The following is a 25,208-nucleotide window of genomic DNA, read 5'->3' as shown; positions in this document are numbered from 1 at the left end:
GTCCTTCCAGAGAAGCAGCTGGCCTCCCCGTCTGTTAATTGCCGTCTTTGTGAAGGTAGGGCGGCTTGCCGGACCTCTTTTAGATAAAAATAGGCTTTTGGCATTTAATAAAAAGAAAAATATAGTTTAATGCTACTAAGCTCGGTAAAAAAGGAAAAGAAGCTTTAAAAGTGCTAAAAAAAAAAAAACTTTAAAAGTGCTAAAAAACATTGATAAGTCTGTATTATCAACGCGGGACACAAAATAGAGCTACCCCTAACGACGCCTCAGAATACCAGTAATTGTCAGCTTTTGGCCAGGGTCCTAAAGCCATTTCCGAGCTTGGGAGGAGATGGGGTTGCGGGCTACCCCCTCCCACACATGCGGGGGCTGGCCTTTTGCCCCCATGAGATCCAGGGAATCCCCGGGCGTGCCTGCGACCCTGCCCGCCAATCGGCGGGCTGGGGAGGTGTGGCCTAGCCTACTTAAGGCCAGGCATGCCCGGGGACCACCCTCTTTCCCCTTGCCAGCTGAGCGGTTTTCCCATCCCACCCACCCTTAGGCTTAGCTAGCTATGACCTTGCTATGGACTCCGGTTGGTCGCCGCAAGGGGGCTGGTAGGAATTTTTCCAATTTGGCGCACTGTCAGCCTTTTGGTTTCTTCGCCTACCTCGTAGCAATCGTCACAACTTCCGCAGTATTGGCGGTTAGGCATTGGCAGGGGTTTATTGTTAGGCAAATGAATGGGGGGGAAGGAAGCGCCATCACCTTCCCCCAAGGAAAGGGTAGTCTGGTAGAGGACTCCGGGGGGGGGCGTTGCCTTGTCCGAAACCTAGGGAGGTAAGAGCCTCCGGCACACCCCCGAGCGGTGACACCCGTGGGATCCAAGTTGGCGTACTTCAACAGGACTCCCACGGCTTGTGGGCAACTCTTCCCGGTCTCCATGCCGGGTAGTCGATAGGAGCCAATGCCTAAGGCCAATACCTTTCAATTCTGTAATCAATAAAGTTGTGGCCTTTTTATGCCCATTAACCTTAAACAACGTGTCCAGTGTCTTCATTTCACATGGGGGAGGGGCCTTGCCACGCAAGTGGGCGAACAATTTTCTTGACACTCTGTACATGTTCGCTGCAGCTCACAGATGCCAGCAGCCAAAGAACATTAATTTTGGTGGCTCCTTGAGTTCTGAAACGAGATGAAATATGGAACAGCACAACCCACCCTTAACCTAAGCCAAAGTTCAACGCATTTTCATTAACTTCTGAAAAGCCTCCAAACTGGGATTTCACAGAGATGTAAAAAAGCTATAAGGCCGTCTCATGGCTCAAATATATATGCTCGAGAATTTGTAAAGGAAGCCTTGTGTACATGAAATACATGAAAACTTTCTCCATCACTCAGCTGGGACAGGACGCTCTGCGGGGCCTCTGAGGAGTCTGTCTGCCTCCTCCCACTCAGCTGCCCTACAGCTGAGGGGGAGGCGGTAGATGGACTGTTTGGGGCAGCACGGAGTCTGTGGGTGCCCAAGCTACCATGTCACTCCCAGGAGAGACGCATGGCTTGAGTGCACTGCAGGCCCCGCGGTGAGTGTCACACAGCATTTTGTGACCCCCCTCAGTGGTGACACCTGGGGCGGCCCGCCTGTACCACACACCCCTTCCTCCGCCCCTGCCATCACTGAGATAGAGGAAGGATGCATAGAGTAAATGCCAAGGATGAAGCACCTAAAAATACAGGGATGGTGGCATTAAGCTAGACTGGCTGCTACTTTCACCTCAGCTTTTCCCAGCAATTTCCAGGAAAACAAAATAAAAAATCCTGAAGAGTGAGCCAAGAGATAACAAAGCTTTTGCCACTTTGAGGGGCCCTGGGAGGGAAGACTAAGCTTAGAGAGAAGAGAAACATAGTTGTTATTAACAAACGGAGAGAAAAAGGGAGGAAATGCAGTTTAAGACAAAGGAGAGAAAGCAATTTATTCACCTTGCTCCCTATCAGCACCATTCACAGTGTATTAATGGTTATGCAGATTTTGGCCTGCATTAAAACCAAAGTCTGCAGTAGTAGGGAAACACCCCAACCTTTTTTAAACACACACACACACACACACACACACACACACACACACACACACAGATAGATACAGACTAAAAAACACACTATGATCTTCCATGTGGGACTCCTGTAGTGAGCACTGTGTGGGATGGTTTTTTCAATATTCTTCAAAATTTGCTCCTGCTTGGGACACAAAATTAGAGTGGCCACAACAATTCCTATTTGCAGAGTTCTGGTCTATGTTGAAAAGACTGGTAGTCCAACATCCATAGCAAAGCTCTTATTGCTTAAGAATGGAGAATATTTCTTAAAATAAATGAATTCTGGAATACTAAATAATTGACCATCCAAAGTAGCTTGGCTGAAAGGGTAAAGTCCAAGAGATACCAAACTGCCTGGATGAGAAGCTTGTGTGATGTACAAATTGACCCCATACCTTCCAACATTTTGGGAGGGCAATTCGGGGCCCACAACCACCACCACCCCGTTCTTTGCTCGTGCCCCTTCCCCCAGTGCTCCCCCCTAAAAATGTTTAGGGGTACTCTCATTTCCTAATCATATTGAAATACAGCTCCTCAATGTGGCAAAACTTAGATTCACAACAGGTTTAGGAGTATGTGTGCCCCTGTGTCCCCCCAGAAAAAAGCACTGCACCTACCTTTGAGCACTCTTCCTCCTTCTCAGGAGTGTGGGGAGATGTGGTGGAGTCTGGTGTAGCATGCAGCGGAGGCCAGCACAGCCTTCCAGCAGGCTGCACCAAACCACCCTCTTTTCTGGAGGCAGCAGATTCCAGGCTGGACTTCTGGTAGGCCACATCAAACTGCCCACTTCTCTGGAGATGTGAGCGGCGAAGGCCTGCCAGCCTACGCTGCACCTCCTGATGCAGCGCAGACTGTTTCCTGTTGCAGCGCAGCTATCTTCACCTCCTCATCTGGTCTTGGAGATGAACCACCACAAGAGGAGGTCAAGGTAAGTTTTCCTTCCATTTTTTGGTCCTGTTTTTGGTCATGTTTGTGGACTCGCACCACAGCGGAACCCTAAAACACCTGGCGTGACCGGTGCGAGGGATCAAAATTGGGGCATTCGGGATTGGGAACAGAAGCTGGGGTAGCTTCTGCCAATCCGTGATGTCCCAAATCAATCAGGATACTTGAGGGGTCTCTGACCCCTGTGAATATGATTGTGAAAATGCTTTCCCATATCCACTGTGAAGAACACTGGGGATAATGTGGATTCTCATTTGCCAAAATTTCGTGGTGTTCCTGGAAAAGATTGCATGCAATTTCAAAATTGCTTTGTGTTCCAAGATCACATCAGAGGCTCTCTGGGAAAACGTGCTGCCTCCATTTGTGCCAGTTTCCACGTCTCATTAAACCAGCCATTCACAGGTGCTGCTTGAGGCTCCCATCCCTGACTATAAATTCCTCTGTAAGCTCATAGCTGTATCCATTGCCTTTGTGGGACCAGGTCTTCTTGAAGTCCTTCTCAGCTCTTTATTATCCCAACACCATGAGAATTCTTCTGTGCACAGGCCTCCTCTTGAGCTTGTTTTCAGTAGGTGAGTAGAAACCAGAGATTCTGTGCTCCATTAATTTCCTCTAGAATAGGGAGGGGGTCAGTAGAGCTAGAGAAAGGAGGTCAAGAACATCATGTGCTCCTGGATGGGGTATTGAATAGATGGATATTGGGGTGAAGAGCAGGAGAATCTGGGAATCTTGGTGCGATGAGAAAGTGAATCATACAAGTTACCAAAGTCCCCTAACACTATTATAGTTATCTCTACACCAAAGGAGTGCAATCTAGGAATGTTGATGCCAAGCAGGCTCCCCCTGCTGCAAAGATCTCCTTCCTGTCAAGGAAAAGTCCCTAAATGGAGTGTTTTGATGTCATGGAGGGGTTGAACTGCCCCAGCCTCCATTGGACCCTGTTCTTGGCTGCTGTGGCCCCCTACCTCCACCTGCTGCACTTGCCAGCATGCTATGCTAGGGCTTGGATTGCTCCATTAGGGAGCAAATTGGGCATGCAGGCAAGGGGGTGGGGGGGAAATAAAACTTCTCATCACATATTATTTTGATTTAATGAGCTATTGTTCCAGAACTGCAGTGGCATGTTAAGAGTAGAGATCTAAGCAAACAGCAGCTAGCTTAATTCCAGCTGTGTCATTATCTGCCGAGCCAGGGAAAATGGCGGAGGAGGATTCTTATACAAACTTGTTGAAGGAAATCCTGGCTCAGATTCAAGCCTTGAAGTCGATTCAGCAAGATGTGGCAGAACTTTAAAAAATACTTTCAACAGATGCAAGAGGAAACGTCTCATTATGAAGATTGCTTGACTGTCCACAAAATACTTATGCAAGGAAGTTGTAATATTTTAAGTAAACAAATTACTTATTTAGAGTCACAACTGCAGGGAATCTTGGGGAGTTTGTACGGATATTTTTTTTTAAAAAAACTGTGGAATGGTCTCCCTTTGGAAGTTATGGACTCTCCTTCTTGGAGGATTTTAAGCAGAGGCTGGATGGCCATCCATCATGGATGCTTTGGTTGAGATTCCTGCATCACAGGGGGTTGGAGCAGATGTCCTGTGGGGTCCCTTCCAAGTTTAAAATCCTATGATATTATGTGTGGTCTTTCTCTATGCAATTAAAAGAGGAGAACTTTGGAAAGAACTTAGAAAGTTATATAGTAAGGGTTTATTTTGCTGTCTATTTTGTGATTTTAAGTTGCTACTGGGGTTCTCCCTTGGCATCCAAGAATTGTCTTTTTATACCTTTTTTCCTTGAGTCACCAAAATGGAGATGCCTTGTGGCATATGATCATGACACTGAGCTTTTGTGATCTTCCTTTCTCTCTGTAGGGGCATCACTACAATGTATGACATGTCTATATCTGTACAACAACAAGTGTCTCATGCGACAGGCACGTAAATGTTCAGAGGAAACTTGCCGTGAAGTTGCTCTACAAAGCTATATATGTGAGTAAGGTTTCTTTCCCCCCACACCCATGTACAAAGAACCCTTCTCAACGGAGGCCTTCCACACACTCAGAAATTACCATGCTCTCTGCGATCAAAGAATTACAGTAAAATCCATACACATGTGACTCAGCCCAAAAGTCTTCTGTAAAATATACAGAAGAGTCTGCCTGCGTTCAACATCTTCTCCTCACAGAAGGAATTATGTGGACTACAACTTTATTAATGGGGATGAAGAATTCTCCAGAAAGATTTATGAGTTCTATGATGATATTACAAGGGGAGCAACTGACATATTTAGTGATTCATCTCTTAACCAGGACTTTTCCCCTCCAAATGTTCTGTCTTCAGTGAAAAAGCTAAAAGATTGATTTAGGTTTTTTAACACTTCAAGGCTGAGTATGTGGGAGTCCATTTTTCAGGAGCCGCCTAAATATAATACAGTCAGATATTGTAAACTAGCAATTCTATATCTGATTTTCTTCGATGTTCTGCTGAAATTGAGAATGCTGAGGTTGGCTGTTGGGATCAGGCACGATCCCTGGCATGAACCAGGCCTAGAAAAGATTCTAGTGTATAGTCTTTCTGGCCCCCATCATCTTCCTGCATGGGATGTTGTAGGAATCCACTGACAATGGACAATCAATCAAATGTCCTTCCATCCACCCACTCAATCAAAACATGGCACAGATTCTATAATGAACTACTTTTTAAACGTGTACCCACGATACATTAATAGGTACATACTTTTTAAATGTATATAATTTCCTACTCATTGATGTATAGAGGCGCTCTTTGCTTTTCTTCTTTCTGAATTGTTGTTTCTGACCAAATTCATGCTATATGCACTAAAATTCAAATCCTAACTATGCATGCACACAAAAGCTCATACCAAGAACTAACTTAGTTGGTCTTTAAGGTGCTACTGGAAGGAATTTTTTTTATTTTGACTATGGCAGACCAACACGGCTACCTATCTGTAACTGGAACCAATGAATTCAGTGAGCCTTACTCCCAGATGTGTGGGGGTTCAGATTTCAGCCTTAAATAGCTTCCTGCTGTAAAATTTAAAAGCCAAGGGGACACATAAATCATTATTGTTCTTTTCAGATGGAAAAATATATCTCTTTGGTTACTTCTGAATTTTATCCATGCTCCTCAGTCGCAGCCTCTTTGTCCAATTTGGGAGAACCACCAGGGTATGACTGCCCATCACCCCAATCTCCATTTTAAAAGTGACATTACATTTAAAATGATTTTCCTTGCTCCCCCTAGGTCTTGCTATCATTTTTACATTTTTACAATGTTAAAATTCACTTATCTGAATGTAATACATTTTGCCCAAACCTTGCTATATTCTCTGCAGATTTATATATTCGAACAGCCAAAGTTTGCCCCCTTCCTTCCTTCCTTCCTTCCTTCCTTCCTTCCTTCCTTCCTTGTTTATGCTTTGCAGGTTGGCAGCAGCTATTTTTGGACAGAAGTCATGCAGGGAGGGAGATCAAACATATCAGAGAGCAGGAGAGATCGGCCAATTCAGGGAGCAGGAGAGATCAGAGAAATCAGTTTCTCCTCTGTTTCCCTTTTGCTGGTTGGCTGCAGCCATTTCAGGAATAAATAATTGAAAAGGGGTTGGGGAGATCAGAGAAACCCTGGATTAAAAATGTTCCCATAGGAATTAATGGAAATAATGAACTCATAAAGCCAATGCTTGACTAAGGAATGACCAGGGAACACATTGAGGGACCTGCATGTATTGGCACAAGTCAGCTAACTTTCATCTTGCCCATCTTTCCCCCACCATCTTCTTACCTCTCCAGATTCTGGGAGACTGGGGGGAAGGGGAGCTGCCTGGCGCAGGAAAGAGAGACAGCTTGGCTTCCTCGCTAGCCTGACTCATTGCTGCCTCTTGGACCCCATTCTCTTCCGCCTCTGGTTCTCGACTGCTCTCTCCCTCAGATTCTTCCTGCTCACTAAACCCTGTTATCTTTTCAGTTTCTGACACCTCCATCTCCCTCTTATCCCTCTGACCACTCATTGTAGTCCCACAACAAAGCCCCTGACTCTGAGCCTTCTTTCCTTGGGGGTTCCCCACCTGGTGCTTCCTGCCTTGCCTCTGCATCCAGTCAGCCCATGACACCACACTTATAGCACCAGTGCACAGCATCAAACTAAACACATTCCATTTTATGTATCTATTAAATCTCCCAATAAAAAAATCTGGGGCAAAAATGATTGACTTGCTATTCCTCTCTAATTCTTCTTCACAGTTTGTAAAGACATCCTCAGCCTTACTTACAGTGACTGCGCTAACACTCAGGATTGTATCCCAGGCACCTTTTCTATTTCTGGAGGAACCCCCCGATTCTTTCGGATGCAAGCTGAATGCTGCAATACTGACGAATGCAACGAAAACCCTATTCAATGTAAGGGCCCTAGTATTTTGGGCACTTTCTGTATCAACAATTCTTGCCCAGAGGCAAAATATAGACAAAATGTAATAATAAGACACTTATATTCCACCAAGTGTCCATTCCTTTAAATATAGCCTTTCCATAATATATGCATAATATACTTCAGCCCTTACAGAATGTGTATGGAGCTGACTTACCTACTTGAACAAGTGTTTTGCTGTCTTATCATTCCATTGTGGACCGACTGAAAGAAGACGTTTGAAACAGAGATTTGCATCCAGTGATCTGGTCGTCGGAATCCCACTTGGGATTTCACACAGCTGAGGCTCTATCACAGTGGTTTGAGTGATTGAGAGTAAGGCTACAGCACTCAGTGGAAAATGGGTTGTTTTCATCCAGTGTGTGGATTATCCTTTGTGTGTCGAGGTCCCCAAGCCACCCCAAATAAACTCACACTTCACACATCAATTTTGTTTCAGGCTTTTTGGCATGATTTTGGCCATAACTTTATTCAAATACACACATGTGAGTGGTTGCTTAGGCACTGGTTACGTCTATCTGTCCTTGCCCCAGGGACAGAACTGACTTCTGGATTTCAGCTGAAGCCAGTCAGGGAAAACAATATTGGGGAGAAATGAAGCTGGGCAACAGACCCTCACTTCTCACCCGCATGCTCCCGGGGCTTGCACGGCCCAAGCCCAATGCCAGGGACTTGGATGAAAAGGATGGCAAGCCCTTTTAACGGAATTCCCTTGCAGCACCACCATTGGAGGGGTAGGCACTTACCCGTCCACCCACCAATTTTAACCAATGCTTAACCGCAAACCTTACAAGTTGTGACGATTTGCTACGCAGTAGGCAAAAACCAAATGGCACCAGCCAATCAGCCAAATGGACAAAATTCCTACCATGCAGACGGCCCCATGACAGGCATAGCAAGGTCAAAGCAAACACCCCCCCCCCAATTCAGGGAGGGTGCCCGGGTGATCCAGTGCACGCAGCCCAAGAGGATGCCGAAGGCTGTGTGCCCAGTATTTAAAACCTTTGACCCCACCTCCAATTTGGCAACATCAAAGTCTCCCCAGAGACTCAAATTACCCAATCACTGCCCGTGCACATACAAACGGCTCTGGCCAGCAACAGTGGGGTGGCCTGCTGGCCCCCACCGCAACACGTCCTCTCTGTTAGGGAGAACACATTTTAGCAACAAGTATATTTCTAGAGATTCTATTCTCTTGATTGAATGAAGGTACATTTAGCTGGAACTTTGGTTTTGAGACATCCCATATTGTACTTGAACATGATTTTGGTTTTGCAGTTCTCCCGCAAAAATGCTCACCAACTCTGGTCACTCTTCCTTTTAAAAAAACTCAACAACTCTGGGGAATCCTCCTCCCTCCAACAACAATGGGTAGATCACTGCCATTTTTTTATATATACTGGGAGTAGATCACAGTCTCTTGGGAGTTGGACGTGCCTGGTGTATATTATGTAAAGGTTATATTTAAAGAAACAGACACTTGGTGGAGTATAAATGTCTTGTTTTTACATTTTGTCTTTGAGAAGTTCTGTGTAATTGCATACTGAGTTATGTGAGCTGTGTTTCTTTATTTCTCTGTATTCCTTTGTGTTGTGTTTTGCTTACTTTGTTGCAGAGGCAAAATATAACTGGGTGAAAGGTTTGTCTTCCTAGTGTCTCTGGAAAGCAATTGGACTCCTCTTCACGAGTCCCATAAAATCTGATGTGGGGATCTTGTGCTTTTCTATTTGGTCATCAAATTTCCCAGCTCAAAAGCAAGTAATAGTTTTTGCATGTCTGGGAAAATCAAGAGATGTGCACACATTTATCAATTTATATATGAGGGTGAGGGGAATTGACATATTTATTAGTGTGACTTTATTTATAACTGGGTGTGTTACTATTGTCACATTCCGTGAAGTTTAATGAAAGAAGCAACAACCCTTCTAAAATGTCAAAACTAGATCCTATTTAAGATTTGACTGAATGTTGTAGCATTTTCATTTCATTGTTGGGGGCAGGGCGGCTGTTGCCCACAGCAAACCAGTATGTACACAGTAGCATCATTCCCAACAAATGATCTTGTTAATGGTGATAATCACAATGATCACTCCAAGACTGAACCTGAAACCACCATAAATGCCTATCATGGATAGTAGAAAAGTATCATCTTCCATTCAAAAGAGTAAGCCTGGATCCTAGAATCTGTGGGGAAGCCTTCTTTCATCTCATAGGCTGGTAAGGATCAATGCCAATCTGCTTTTGTCCCGGCTGGCAGAATTGTCAATCTCATTTCACACAATTCAGATCACTCTCATGCAGAAGCAGGTAGACACCAAGATCACCAAGAAGGGGTAGAAGTGGGGTAGAAGTGGAAGGATCATTAGGCACGAGTGATCATGCTCTTCTGAAGTTTACTATACAGCGGAAAGGAGCAGCCAAGCATACTAGGACTCAATTTCTTGACTTTAAGAAAGCCGACTTCATAAAACTTAGGGAAGTGCTGGGTGAGATCCCATGGACAGTAATACTAAAAGGAAAGGGAGTTCATGATGGCTGGGAGTTTGTTAAGAGGGAGATAGTAAAAGCACAACCTCAGGCAATACCAATGAGACGGAAACATGGAAGGTGCCTAAAGAAGCCAGGGTGGCTATCTAAAGAACTTTTAACTGAGTTAAGATTAAAAAAGGATGTGTACAAAAAATGGAAAAGGGGGGAAACCACCAAAGAGGAATTCAAACAAATAGCCAGCACGTGTAGACACAAAGTCAGAAAAGCTAAAGCACAGAATGAACTCAGGCTTGCTAGAGAGGTTAAAAGCAACAAAAAAGGCTTTTATGGGTATGTTCGTAGCAAAAGGAAGAACAAAGAAACAGTGGGATCACTCAGAGGAGAAGATGGTGAAATGCAAACAGGGGACACAGAAAGGGCTGAACTCCTCAATGCCTTCTTTGCCTCAGTCTTCTCCGATAAAGAAAACAATGCCCGACCTGAAGAATCTGGAGCAAATTATTCAGCAAAGGAAACACAGCCCAGAATAACTAAGGAGATAGTACAATAATACTTGGCTAGTTTAGATAATAATAATAATAATAATAATAATAATAATAATAATAATAATAATAATAATAATTTATTTGTACCCCGCGAATCTGGCTGGGTTTCCCCAGCCACTCTGGGCGGCTTCCATATAAACAAAAAAGACAGTAAAATATCACAGATTAAAAGCTTCCCTGAACAGGGCTGCCTTAAGATGTCTTCCAAATGTCAGGTAGTTATTCATCGCTTTGACATCTGATGGGAGGGCGTTCCACAGGGCGGGTGCCACTACCGAGTAGGCCCTCTGCCTGGTTCCCTGTAGCTTTGCTTCTCGCAATGAGGGAACCGCCAGAAGGCCCTCGGCGCTGGACCTCAGCGTCCGGGCAGAACGATGGGGGTGGAGACGCTCCTTCAGGTATACTGGGCCGAGGCCGTTTAGGGCTTTAAAGGTCAGCACCAACACTTTGAATTGTGCTCGGAAACATACTGGGAGCCAATGTAGGTCTTTCAAGACCGGTGTTATGTGGTCTCGGCGGCCGCCCCCAGTCACCAGTCTAGCTGTCGCATTCTGGATTAATTGTAGTTTCTGGGTCACCTTCAAAGGTAGCACCACGTAGAGCGCATTGCAGTAGTCCAAGCGGGAGATAACTAGAGCATGCACCACTCTGGCGAGACAGTCCGCGGGCAGGTAGGGTCTCAGCCTGCGTACCAGGTGGAGTTGGTAGACAGCTGCCCTGGATACAGAATTGACCTGCGCCTCCATGGACAGCTGTGAGTCCAAAATGACTCCCAGGCTGCGCATCTGGTGCTTCAAGGGCACAGTTACCCTATTCAGGACCAGGGAGTCCTCCACACCAGCCCGCCCCCTGTCCCCCCAAAATAATACTTCTGTCTTGTCAGGATTCAACTTCAATCCATTAGCCGCCATCCATCCTCCAACCGCCTCCAGGCACTCACACAGGACCTTCACCACCTTCACTGGTTCTGATTTCAAAGAGAGGTAGAGCTGGGTATCATCTGCATATTGATGGACACCCAGCCCAAACCCCCTGATGATCTCTCCCAGCGGCTTCATGTATTCAAGTCTCCAGGGCCAGATGAACTGCATCCAAGAGTATTAAAAGAACTGGCAGATGTGATCTCAGAACCACTGGCAGTCATCTTTGAGAATTCCTGGAGAACAGGCGAAGTCCCGGCAGACTGGAGGAGGGCTAATGTTGTCCCTATTTTCAAAAAGGGGAAAAGAGAGGACCCAAATAATTACCACCCTGTCAGTCTGACATCAATACCAGGGAAGATTCTGGAGCAGATCATTAAGCAAACGGTCTGTGAGCACCTAGAAAGGAATGCTGTGATCACCAATAGTCAGCATGGATTTCTGAAAAATAAGTCATGTCAGACTAACCTGATCTCATTTTTTGACAGAATTACAAGCCTGGTAGATGAAGGGAACGCAGTGGATGTAGCCTACCTTGATTTCAGCAAGGCATTTGAAAAGGTGCCTCATGATATTCTTGTTAAGAAGCTGGTAAAATGCAGTCTTGACTATGCTACCACTCAGTGGATTTGTAACTGGCTGACTGACCAAACCCAAAGGGTGCTCATCAATGGTTCCTCTTCATCCTGGAGAAGAGTGACTAGTGGGGTGCCACAGGGTTCTGTCTTGGGCCCGGTCTTATTCAACATCTTTATCAACGACTTGGATGATGGACTCAAGGGCATCCTGATCAAATTTGCAGATGACACCAAACTGGGAGGGGTGGCTAACACCCCAGAGGACAGGATCACACTTCAAAACGACCTTGACAGATTAGAGAACTGGGCAAAAACTAACAAGATGAATTTTAACAGGGAGAAATGTTAAGTATTGCACTTTGGCCAAAAAATGAGAGGCACAAATACAAGATGGGTGACACCTGGCTTGAGAGCAGTACATGTGAAAAGGATCTAGGAGTCTTGGTTGACCACAAACTTGACATGAGCCAACAGTGTGACGCGGCAGCTAAAAAAGCCAATGCAATTCTGGGCTGCATCAATAGGAGTATAGATCAAGGGAAGTAATAGTGCCACTGTATTCTGCTCTGGTCAGACCTCACCTGGAGTACTGTGTCCAGTTCTGGGCACCACAATTCAAGAAGGACACTGACAAACTGGAACGTGTCCAGAGGAGGGCAACCAAAATGGTCAAAGGCCTGGAAACGATGCCTTATGAGGAACGGCTAAGGGAGCTGGGCATGTTTAGCCTGGAGAAGAGGAGGTTAAGGGGTGATATGATAGCCATGTTCAAATATATAAAAGGATGTCACATAGAGGAGGGAGAAAGGTTGTTTTCTGCTGCTCCAGAGAAGCGGACACGGAGCAATGGATCCAAACTACAAGAAAGAAGATTCCACCTAAACATTAGGAAGAACTTCCTGACAGTAAGAGCTGTTCGGCAGTGGAATTTGCTGCCAAGGAGTGTGGTGGAGTCTCCTTCTTTGGAGGTCTTTAAGCAGAGGCTTGACAACCATATGTCAGGAGTGCTCTGATGGTGTTTCCTGCTTGGCAGGGGGTTGGACTCGATGGCCCTTGTGGTCTCTTCCAACTGTATGATTCTGTGATTCTATGATTCTATGCATGTTTTGAGAAAGACCTGCATATGTTACATACAAGAAGCCAAACTCATGAGCAACACTCAACAGTATTTATATTAGATTTTCCCAGCTGGATGGCACTTTTAGAACACCTTGCCGGGGGGGGGGGGAGTTATAACCCTTTGTACAAACTGCAAAATAAGGGCCAGAATGGACCAGTCATGTCAGAATAAATGGAATCCATCTGCTAACCATAAATTTCATTTTGCCAGTGCAACCTGAGAGTTTTGGTCCACTGCAGTGCCCATTCTGTTTTAAGAAGAATGCATATGATTGTGTGGTCATCGGCACCCATAACTGCCCTATTGGAGAGACTAAGTGCATAACATTTGCTGGTACCATGCAGCAAGGTGAGTAGAACGGCCAAACAGCAGAGGGTGGGGGGGGGTGAGAGAAAGCAGCTTTCAGCCATCAGCTACCTGACCCTTTTCTGACCAAATGTGATAAAAGCAAAGGATGGGTTGGGGACCTGTGTTTTCTTTGAGGGGATGAATTTAAAGTTTTCTTTACACTGCTTGCTCCATTCCTCAGTCAATGGCATGGTGTTGACCCACCCCCAGACAGTGCTGGGAAATCCCTGATCACATGGAAGCAAACATGTATAAAGCTGTCATTCCCATTTTGAGTTTCCACGTGCCTTGGAGGGATGTTGTCTTGTGGGCTTTGGGGAAAATTAAATTGGTGGCTAAATTTGCAAATGTGGGCTTCACCCAATAGCCTTGGTCTGGTCAGAGTACAAGTAGACAGGGAAGAAAGGGAAAGCAGGGCTTGTGGAAGACATCAGAAGTGGGCTGTTCTCAGGTGCCATGGTCCTGAAATTTGCCCAAGAATCCCACGCCCTGATGCCAAACCTGACTCATATTACTCTGCTTCATCTTTCATTTCAGTGTCTTTTTTGGGGGGATGAAAATACATCTTGTGAATTTTCAGGGAACATAACAGGGGTGGGGGTAAAAGGGTCCTGCAGGTTCCCCAAGTGTGCTGGGTCCTTAAGTCCACCCTGACTCATATTAACATTCTTCTCTTTCTAGTGGGTACAACTCTAGTGTTGGCTGCTTTCAAAGGATGTGCAACACCAGATTTCTGTAATTTCATAACAACAATCCCAACAGGAGTAAAGCAAAGTCTGAATGGCTTGCTGAGGTTCAATGTCACCCAAGCGACATGTGTTGATGCCCAGCCATCATCCTCGACTTCTGGCCTATAGATGTGCCCTTCGTGGGACTTGGGAGGAAACTGTGCTATCAGCGGCAGGGTGTGGAAGATCTCTGGAGAAGCTGGAGGCAGGTGCAAGAGGGCAGGAAATTGAGGTTTGGGAGATGTAGTTAGAGAAAATATGGCACAGGGATTTCCATTTGAATTGTGATCTGAATAAATTGATAAAGCAGACAAATTCTGTTTCTTGCATTGGGGCTTTTCAAGTGAATAATTTCTATGCAGTGATGGCACAATGAATGTTAACTTCTGAAGGCCAAGAACGAGAAGAAAACTGAAAATTGTAATCTGGGATATTAATAGTTTTCCCCTAATGGCACAGGTTTTAGTTTTGGTTTTTCTTTAGTAGGGGGAACTAGTTCCACTAGGAAAGCTGAATGAAGAGAAAAGCATTACACTTTCTGGCATTGTTATGTGCTCAGTCTAGAAGGCTCATTTTTCCATTACACCACTATTATCTGCAAATATGTAAAGAAACTAGAGATCAGATAAAAGATCTCAGTTGTCTGTCCAGTTACATCCTGATTTAACTAGTGACTGATTTCTTTGGCTCACCCACTCCCACCATTCAAATGTTTCCAGAAGCTTTGATTCTGAGGAATATTCAATTAAAAATTCACTAGCAGCTTGTACCTCGCGGTTCTCAGGAATTCCAAGGAACCAAAAATCTGTATGGTTGGGAAAGGTCTATAGACTGAAACTTCCTCCTTGATGTCAGGAACCCTCAAGACAAATTGTCCCAAAACGATTCACATTCTAAAGCCAAAACACAGGTGTAGCATGAAAGGCAAGGTCCAGACATAATCCAAGGTCAAAACACAGTAAGTCCTTTGTTTCTTAGGTGTAAAGGCATAAATGCAAAGTCAGATCCCTTAAGGGTGCCCTGAACCCAATCATGTTTGTGTATACTTAATGTGGGGTGCATGAGTTGTTAGGGGAGGGGTTTTACCTCTGGTGGAGGACACGTTGTGCTCATTCTGGGGTAGTTTGTTCACCTTTGCCCCCCCCCCCCTTGCACCTGTGGCTGCTGGAAGCAAGTGACAGCATCCACACCCCAGGAAATTGCTTTGAATGGCTAGCTAAACCAGGTGAGGGATAAACCAGCTGACCCTAAATCTCCACTGCTTTGTGGGATACCTTCAGGAGAAGAAAAGGCTTAGGAGTAAATCCTACACCAGTGGTTTTCAACTTTTTTCAGCCTACAGCACCCAACCGCATTTCTTCGGTGGGAGCCACTTACAATGGGGTTCCATTGCAGTTCATCGCCCTGTTCCACTCCTGTCCCATTCCACCCCACCCCCTTTCAGTGCAGTTTTTGTTATTTTCCCCTCTAAAATGATATTTATTAAAGTTTCAAAGAAAAGATTACATAGATAAAAATAAAAGAAAAAGAAATAAAAAAGAAAAAATACAAAATATAGGAAAAAGATAAAAAACACTTAAAAAAACACACATCAATCTTTCCATAACCTACATTTCTTTTCCTTACTTCCCTGACTTCCTCACACCTCCCTTTTTTGTATTCCAGTTCTATTAGTTAATTCAGCAATTCCTTTCCCTCTTTGTTTTTGTCTTAATCCTTTAACTTAATATATTATAACTTTGGATTCTCATCTGTTAACAATCCATTTTTACATACACCTTTATAACATTGCTGCTAAGACCACTTAATTTCATTCTGACATCATTCTAACATTCATTAATTTTGCAGTATTTCTGTAAATAGTCTTTAAATTTCTTCCAATCTTCTTCCACCGACTCCTCTCCCTGGTCTCGGATTCTGCTAGTCATTTCCGCCAGTTCCATATAGTCCATCACCTTCACCTGCCATTCTTCCAGAGTGGGTAAATCTTGTGTCTTCCAATACTTTGCAATAAGTATTCTTGCTGCTGTTGTGGCATACATAAAGAAAATTCTGTCCTTCTTTGGCACCAATTGGCCGACCATGCCCAAGAGAAAGGCCTCTGGTTTCTTCAAGAAGGTATATTTATATACCTTTTTCATTTCATTATAGATCATCTCCCAGAAAGCCTTAATCCTTGGGCAAGTCCACCAAAGGTGAAAGAATGTACCTTCAGTCTCTTTACATTTCCAACATTTATTATTGGGCAAGTGATAGATTTTTGCAAGCTTGACTGGTGTCATGTACCACCTGTATATCATTTTCATAATATTCTCTCTTAAGGCATTACATGCCGTAAACTTCATACCTGTGGTCCATAACTGTTCCCAGTCAGCCATCATAATGTTATGTCCAACGTCTTGTGCCCACTTAATCATAGCAGATTTCACCGTTTCATCCTGAGTATTCCACTTCAACAGCAAGTTATACATCTTTGACAAAATCGTAGTTTTGGGTTCTAACAGTTCTGTTTCTAATTTTGATTTTTCCACCTGGAAGCCTATTTTCTTGTCCAAATTGTATGCCTCCATTATCTGATAATAATGAAGCCAATCTCACACTTTGTTTTTTAGTTTCTCAAAACTCTGCAGTTTCAATCTATCTCCCTCTTGTTCCAGAATTTTCCAATATTTTGGCCTTTTGGCCTCCATATTGAGCTTTTTCTGAGCTTTCGCTTCCATCGGTGACAGCCACCTTGGGGTTTTATTTTCCAGTAGGTCTTTATATCTTATCCAGACATTAAACAATGCTTTCCTGACAATATGATTTTTAAATGCTTTATGTGCTTTGACCTTATCATACCACAAATATGCATGCCACCCAAATACATTATTAAAACCTTCTAAGTCCAAAATGTCTGTGTTTTCAAGAAGCAGCCATTCTTTCAGCCAGCAAAAAGCTGCTGATTCATAATAAAGTTTAAGGTCTGGCAGGGCAAATCCACCTCTTTCCTTTGCATCCGTTAGTATTTTAAATTTTATTCTAGGCTTCTTGCCCTGCCAGACAAATCTAGAGATATCTCTCTGCCACTGCTTGAAGCAATCCATTTTGTCCAAAATTTGCAATGTTTGAAAGAGAAATAACATTCTAGGCAATACATTCATTTTTATTGCAGCAATACGGCCTAGCAGTGAAAGCTTCAAATTTGACCAAATTTCTAAGTCTTTTTTCACTTCAGCCCAGCATTTTTCATAATTGTCTTTAAATAGATTCCCATTTTTAGCTTTCATGTTAATCCCCAGGTATTTCACTTTCTTAACCACTGTTAAACCTGTCTCATTCTGAAACCTCTCTCTCTCAATCGCAGTTAAGTTTTTCTCTAAGACCTTTGTTTTTAACTTATTCAATTTAAATCCTGCAACCTGACCAAATTCTTGAATCAGTTCCAAAACCCTTTTAGTATTAGATTCTGGCTCCTGTAATGTCAATACTAAGTCATCTGCAAATGCTCTCAATTTGTACTGTTTAGCTCCGACTTGTATAACTTTAACCAATTGGTCCCTTCTAATCATATTCAGCAGGACCTCCAGGACCGATATAAAAAGCAATGGGGAGATTGGGCAACCTTGTCGTGTCCCTTTTTCTATCTTAAATTCCTCCGTCACCACGTTATTTACAATTAATTTAGCCTTTTGTTCTGAATAAATTGCACTTATACCGTTTTCAAAGCCTTGGCCTGCCCCCATCCCCTGTAGGTTCTTCTTCATGAAACTCCAAGAAATATTGTCAAAGGCTTTTTCCACGTCCACAAATATCAAAACTGCCTTGGTATTTATATTCACTTGTAATTTTTCTAAAATATTGATTATGTTTCTCACATTATCAGACAAATGTCTATCCGGGAGAAAGCCTGCTTGATCTTTATGTATCTCTTCCATTAGGACTCTTTTTAGTCTTTTAGCCAAAATGTCTGCAAAGATTTTATAATCCACATTGAGCAGTGATATGGGGCGGTAGTTCTTAAGCTGGGTCTTTTCAGTCTCTATTTTCGGTACAAGTGTAATATACGCTTCTTTCCATGACTCTGGTGCCCTTTTCCCACCCATTATTTCATTACAGACTTCCTTTAAAGTTTGTACAAACCATTCTTTCAAGGATCTGTAGTATCTAGAAGTCAGTCCATCCGGTCCTGGAGATCCTTTCAGTGAAGTTTTTGGTGCAGGTGTAAGTGTTAACCGCACGTGCCAATTGAACACAAGTGGTGATCCCCATGTACCTGGTGAAAACTTGTGTTGTTTTGTCAATTAGCAGTTTTAAGGCTTAAAATTTAAGCAGTAGAGCTTTGAAAAAGCTTTTTTTTAAAAAAATGATGAGTCATCCATTTCTTTGCAAAATATTGTATTTGTAAGCTTGGGGGGAATGGAAACAAACTTCAATAATGAAAAAATTATTAAGATACTCTGGAGGAAATTATACCAATTATACCAGAAAATAAAGACACAAACAAATGTACTTTGAAAAACTGATACAGTGGTGCCCCGCAAGACGAATGCCTCGCAAGACGGAAAACTCGCTAGACGAAAGGGTTTTCCGTTTTGGAGGTGCTTCGCAAAACAAATTTCCTATGGGCTTGCTTTGCAAGACGAAAATGTCTTGCGAGTTCCTGCCGGTTTTTTTCCCTTTCCCTCTCTTTTTCTAAGCCGCTAAGCCACTTATCAGTTGATCCGATAAGCTGATAAGCGGCTAAAAGCCGCTAATAGCGCTAATAGCGCTAATCCGCTAATCCGTCAATGGGCTTGCTTCGCAAGACGAAAAAACCACTAGACGAAGAGAATCACAGAACGGATTCTTTTCGTCTTGCGAGGCACCACTGTATACTGATATAATGCAATGGTGATATAGTTGGGGAGGGGAGACATTTCTTTCTGGCCTGAGATGACTCTGGAGAGGACCAAACTTTGTGACTTTTGGGGTGCTGCTAATATTACCCAAGTATAGGCTCTGGAGTAAATTAAATGTCTTACAGATGCCTCCATCTCAGTCTAAATATGTGGCTGTGCAATCAAAGAGAGAGATCTGGTTGCCCCCTTTGGAAGAGCTGGATAAAACTGAAGTATTTCTTCTTCACCAAACCTTTATTGTTGTTGTTGTTTAGTAGTGTCCGACTCTTCGTGACCCCATGGACCAGAGCACGCCAAGCACTCCTGTCTTCCACTGCCTCCCGCAGTTTGGTCAAAAAACTTTATTAGGCATTACAAATATAGGCCATCGAAAAACATCCATATATAAAATTTTAAAACATAAAGAAATAAACAGCCATGTAAAAATATGTAATAATGAGGATTTTCACTGGAGTTTCTTCCCAGTAAATAGTGCCATTCACCACTCTTGGAGATACTATTGATAAAAACTCAGCCACCTAACTTCCTGTTTGGCTGCCATGGCGAGAGGCAACCCATTACATCAGAGCCGTTTTGTATGGAATTTTTGAGGATGAGATGGGAGTAATCATCCTCACAACCCCCCCCCCCCCAGCTTCATCCACAGATTGCCCAAGACCTGCTCCCAGTCAGGAAGGTATGATGGGGGAGGGGGCGCTGGGTGTAAAGCGCCCTGTGGTTTTTTGGGAACTCTCCATAGCCGTCACCACAAGCAGCAAACACCTGCTTTTTAAGATGAAGCTCAGACTTAATTAACAGGTGTGCTCTGGACTAGAGGAGATAAAGTATTCTGCCAATTGATTCAGCCACTGGGTGCCAAGGATTTGACCTGGAGAACAAAAAGGATTACCATCACAATTGGACTGGTATGTCAGAATCGAAGGGGGTGTGTGAGTCTCCATAATTTCTTTTTGATATACTTTGCATTTGCTGATTTGGCAAATCTCCCCTGGAAAGACTGACTGCCTGACTGCAAAGTACACAAGCAGGATTGAGAGAACACTTTGTTATCATTATGATTATGGGTTTACTATAGAACTGATTATGTGAAACTGGACAACATTTGGTAATCACCTTAAATGGGATGATAAAAAGAATTGATGACAGGATTTATGGGTTTTCACTGAAGCACCGGTTCATTATTCAGTTGGAAGGAGATAAAAAAAGAATTTTGGATATATTTGTTGTTGTTGTTTAGTTGTTTAGTCGTGTCTGACTCTTCGTGACCCCATGGACCAGAGCATGTCAGGCACTTCTGTCTTCCACTGCCTCCCGCGGTTTGGTCAGAGTCATGTTTGTAGCTTCGAGAACACTGTCCAAGCATCTCGTCCTCTGTCGTCCCCTTCTTCTTGTGCCCTCCATCTTTCCCAACATCAGGGTCTTTTCCAGGGAGTCTTCTCTTCTCATCAGGTGGCCAAAGTATTGGAGCCTCAGCTTCACGATCTGTCCTTCCAGTGACCACTGTGGGCTGATTTCCTTAAGCATGGATATATATCCGGTGCAAATGGCTGAGATCCAGATTCCTTTCAGTTCTGAGTTGTGTCACATCAAGAATTGCCTCCGAGAGAAAACAAAAGTGAATGATGAGCATAGATTGTTTGGATTATAAAAAGGGAAACAAAGGGGAAAACCAGCAAGAAATCTTTTACATAGAACTTTATAGGACTGAGCTGCTTGTTGGACGAATTCAGAGACTGTTAAAAATAACTGAGGGATTAACTTCAGATTGTTTTACTGGAATTACCACCTAAATAAGGAATGCAGCACTATGTGAGAGCATTGCTCCTCGACCCCCAGAGCATGGGAATCCACCCAAAGACTTATAATTTGGCATAAAATCTGGACTGTTTGATTGGATTATAATTTGGAATGGTTTTAATGTGGTTTAATTTGGATTGTTAAAATTGAAAATTTAATAAATATTATATAAACAAGATAAAAGATAAAAACTCAGCCACCCTTGCAGTTACATCCGGGTTAATGTCAGACATATAGAATCTGATATTTTCATTGTGCCGTGATGTTAGACTACCCAAAAAGGGGGATAGCACGTTTTTGCATAGCTGGTTGTACAATGGACAGTAGAAAAGAGTATGTTCTACTGTGTCTGGAACATTCAGAAAACATCTGCAATGTCTATCATTTCTGGGGGTGTTTAAATATCTGCCCTTGACAAAAGCTGAGGGGAAAACGTTCAGTTGGGCTAACGTAAAGGTCTTGTCTTCGACTGGAATTATTAATTTTTGAAATATAAGTGACCCTGTTATCTGTTACATTTAAACCTTAAAATATGAGGGAGCAAACTTGATGTGTACAGCTGACTTGATGTTTTGTTTTTCAATGTCCCTTAATCTGATTTGAATATTACGATAAATATATTGCTCACTTGAATTATACAAGCATTCCAAGTCAGTACAAATCAACCTGGTTTTGCTATGTACAACTTGGAACAATCTGGATTTATAAGAGTCCTTAAGCAAGTCGGAAAGCAGACTCCAAGATTGGCAACGGATATGGCAACACAGCTATATTTTAAAGTTTTTAAAGTGCTAGCCTACACCTAGTTCTGCACACATTGTCTCGCGATTGGTTGAACTATGGAGCCCCAGGATACGTCTCAAGAAACTTGAGTGTATCTTATCTAAATCACTCTTATATCCTTGTATCCATATTGGGATCCCAATTAGCTGGGGTGACACTTTAGCTTGAAAATTTTGAATAGCAGCTAGTACAAATTGGTTACTTTTCTCAAAATAAAGAGAAGCTACTGCTGAGGAGGTACACTTTCCCTGTTCTATAGCACTAGTATGGTTTGACCAACCTAAGTTGCTCTGGAATAATATTTCTGTGCATCTTTACTTGCTGGATTTCTTGTCCTCTTAAAAACTGAAGTAAAGAAATAGTGATCAAAACCACCAGGGGGCCTGGGGCAACTTCAGGGCTTCAAAAGTTCCACTTAGCTAGGAATTTCACAGTGTGGGTGGGACCTTGGGGGCCAGTCATTGCCTCTCAGCCAAGCCTACCTCACAGGGTTGTTGTGCTGATAGAAAGGGGAGGTGGGAGGGGAAAGAACCACACACCCCACCTTGAGCTCTGGGTAGAAAAGATGGGATATCATTGTGATGACACACACACAATAGTCCTACACACACAAGAAGCAACCGAGTAGGAAGTAGTTTGCACAAGGCCCTTTCAAATCAGTGGGAAGTCAAGCAACACGACAGCTGTGCAGGGCTGAGCTGACATTCTACATGGGTAGCCCCAGCCATCCAGGTGCCACAGTCTACAGTTTGGGAACTCCTGATCTAACATATTCCCAGCTTCAACGGTTTCAGCTTTTGATTCAAGATTCACCCAAAGCCACTGAACACTCAACTACATGGAACCACACCAGATGAATAAAATGCACCATGTTGTCATTTCAAATAAACCTTCCACTCATCTTTGTTAGGTTGCAACTTTTTTCTGAATTAAAAACAGAGGTCAGGTAGCCCAACATCTAGTTACCTTTGTCCCAGCAATTTGCTGAAATTGGGTAAGAGTAGAGCACTTTGGGAGGTACAGTGTTCCATCAAATTGCTTCCATTAGTTTGGAGTCTTAATAGAACAAGGTGGAAACAGTCCTCATGATGTTCTGGACACCTGGTCACAACCCTGTGTCTAGTTTTGTCAGCTGAGAAGTTTCTTCTAACATCAGCTGTTATTTAGCCATATCCCTGGGAAAGCGGAGAACGCCTGTCCTGTTTCTGATTATGCAGGAACCCACACAAAGTTCAAATAAAAACAGAGGCGGTGATCTGTGTGAAAGACAGGTCCCCCAAACCCAAGGACTCAGATTCTTGTGTTGCAGCTGGGTCTCACACCCCAACCCTGCCAGCTCCACCCCCCCCATTCCTTCTGTCAACTAGACTGGGGCAGGAGAGTGTAAGATTTTGAAGAAGCAAGAACTGAAAACAGGGATCTCTGCTCTCTGATCCTCACAGTTGCAAACTTGCTCAATAGCAAGCAAGAACTGGATTTAGTGTCAAGGCTGTACCCAAATCAACACACAAATTTGATGTGAAGTAGGTTTATTCAGAAAGAAGCGATTGCAGTCTAAAATGGGACAAAATGGCCCATAAAACTACAATGAGAAAAACCGTTTGAAAATGTACAAACCAGAGTAAACTAACAAAGCCAACTTATCCATCTGCCATGGATACTTAAGTTGAGATCCCTGCATTGCAGGCAGTTGGACCAAAGCACTCTCTATTGAACATTGATTCTATCAGTTAAAATCCAGAGAAAGGAAGTCACAGAATCCCAGGTGCGGCAAAGTACCACAGTGACAAGGACCGACTCCAAACAGTAAGTAGAGGCTTCCTTTGTAGTAATAAGCACAATAACTGGAGTGCGTCTCCTCAACCGATCACATTTCAAAATTGGAATCTTCTGGTACTTTTGCATATACACTTTCCCATTGCTGAAAGTACTTCCCAGTTTTCAGGCCTCATCCCTGGCCTTAAAGACAGAAAACCCAGATAAAACAGCTGACACAGTTCAGAAAAGCCAGCCCTGCCAAAAGTTCACAGATGCCCTCCCAGCCATGAGACTTTTTGCAAAACGGCAGAAACAGGTTTTCTTTAAAAAAAGAAAGGAAAGAAAACCCCAACCACCTTCAATAGTTAAAGGTTTATTCAGATTGCAGGATCAAGTAGGACCACCTGGTCCAGAAAAACTACAGTTAGAAATGCCAGTGGAACACATACAAACCAGACCATATTGACAAAGCTATCTTATCCATCTATCATGGCTCTTTTAGTAGAGATTCCTGAATTGTAGGCAGTTGGAGTAGATGACCCTGGGGACTCATGTCAACTCTACAATTCTATGATATGCATAGCAGAGAACATTGAATCTACCAGTTAAAATCCATAGCAAGGAAGTCACAGCATCCCAGGTGTGGCAAAGCAGTGCAGTGAGAAAGACGGACTCCAAACTACCAGTGTAGGCTTGCTATGTAGTAATAAGCAGAGCAATTGGGGTGGGTTTCCTCAACCAATCACCTTTCAAAATTAGAATTTCTGGTACTTTTGCCTATACGCTTTCCTAGAGCTGAAAGTACTTCCCAATTTTCTGGCCTCATCCCTGGCCTTCAAGACAGAAAACCCATGCAAAACATCTGGCTCAGAATGATTGCAGCACAATATCAGCTTTTAGCCAGAGGTGTAAGTGGGGTAACAATTTTCTTGACACTCTGTACATGCTCACTGCAGCATAAAGAAGCCAGTAGACAATATTTCATTTATTCTCACCTACACCAACGAATCTTTCTTCCCCTTCCTGGACTAGCTGACACAGTTGAGAAAAGGCTGCCCTGCCAAAAGTCCACTGGGGCCCTGCCAACTGTTACAACCAGCCATGAGACTTTTTGCAAAACAGCAGAAACAGGGATTTTTCTATGGAAAGAAAAGAAAACCCCAACTATTTTAAATAAGTAAAGAAAGTAAGCCAACTCCTCTCTGTCAAAAGGTTTTGTGATAGTTTGCCACAAAAAGAATCCTAAAATCTGCTCTCCACCATTCACAGTGGATTAACACCAAAGTCTGTAGGAGTGGAAGAGAATTCTCACTTTTTAAAACAGATAGATGTGTAAACAATAAAACATGGTTATCTTCCCTGTGAGATTCTTCCAGTAAGCTCTGTGTGGAATCCCCCCCCAATTCTTCAGAAATTGCTGCTGCCAGGGACACAAATTAAGAATCGCCACCACAGGCCCTATTTGCATTGCTCGGTTCTCTGTTTTAAAGGTTGGCTGTTTGAAGTACATCTTAAAGAAGAAGAGAATCAGATTCATACTAAACTGTATGATTTAAAGAATGGCAACAATGTCCTTGCCAAGCTTAAGAATGAAAAATATTTTTTAAATAAATGAATTCTGGAAGGCTAACTAGTTGACCATCCAACATAGCTTGACTGAATGGGGAAAGTCCACTTGCTGGTCATTGACCGTATTAAAGATATTTGATTTGGGGAAAGTCCGAGAGATACCCACTTGCCTGGACAAGAAGGACCCATGATGTACATGTGGACCCTGGGAATATTATTGTGCAAACGCTTTCC

General features: G+C 43.3%; 1 protein-coding gene across 1 annotated transcript; it reads left to right on the top strand.

The window, feature by feature from the left end:
- Nucleotides 1-3,419: 3,419 nt before the first annotated feature.
- LOC308591468 (phospholipase A2 inhibitor and Ly6/PLAUR domain-containing protein-like) lies at nt 3,420-14,956 on the top strand. Its single transcript, XM_081202237.1, has 5 exons — nt 3,420-3,589; nt 4,888-5,004; nt 7,275-7,430; nt 13,322-13,459; nt 14,141-14,956. The coding sequence occupies exons 1-5, from the start codon at nt 3,541-3,543 to the stop codon at nt 14,314-14,316; spliced, it is 636 nt and encodes a 211-aa protein (XP_081058363.1). The 5' UTR covers nt 3,420-3,540; the 3' UTR covers nt 14,317-14,956.
- The last annotated feature ends 10,252 nt before the right edge of the window (nt 14,957-25,208 follow it).

Source organism: Podarcis bocagei (assembly GCF_964188305.1).
Source record: "Podarcis bocagei genome assembly, chromosome: 7".
Classification (NCBI taxonomy): Eukaryota; Metazoa; Chordata; class Lepidosauria; order Squamata; family Lacertidae; genus Podarcis; species Podarcis bocagei.
This window is presented reverse-complemented; position numbering and strand designations above follow the sequence as displayed.

What these genes read in the sequence shown, in the direction of transcription:
- LOC308591468 (XM_081202237.1), top strand. Translation starts at nt 3,541, where the DNA reads ATGAGAATTCTTCTGTGCACAGGCCTCCTCTTGAGCTTGTTTTCAGTA. An exon ending in CAACGAAAACCCTATTCAAT is followed by an intron (nt 7,431 to 13,321) that starts GTAAGGGCCCTA and finishes TCATTTTGCCAG; the next exon opens with TGCAACCTGAGAGTTTTGGT. An exon ending in TGCTGGTACCATGCAGCAAG is followed by an intron (nt 13,460 to 14,140) that starts GTGAGTAGAACG and finishes TTCTCTTTCTAG; the next exon opens with TGGGTACAACTCTAGTGTTG.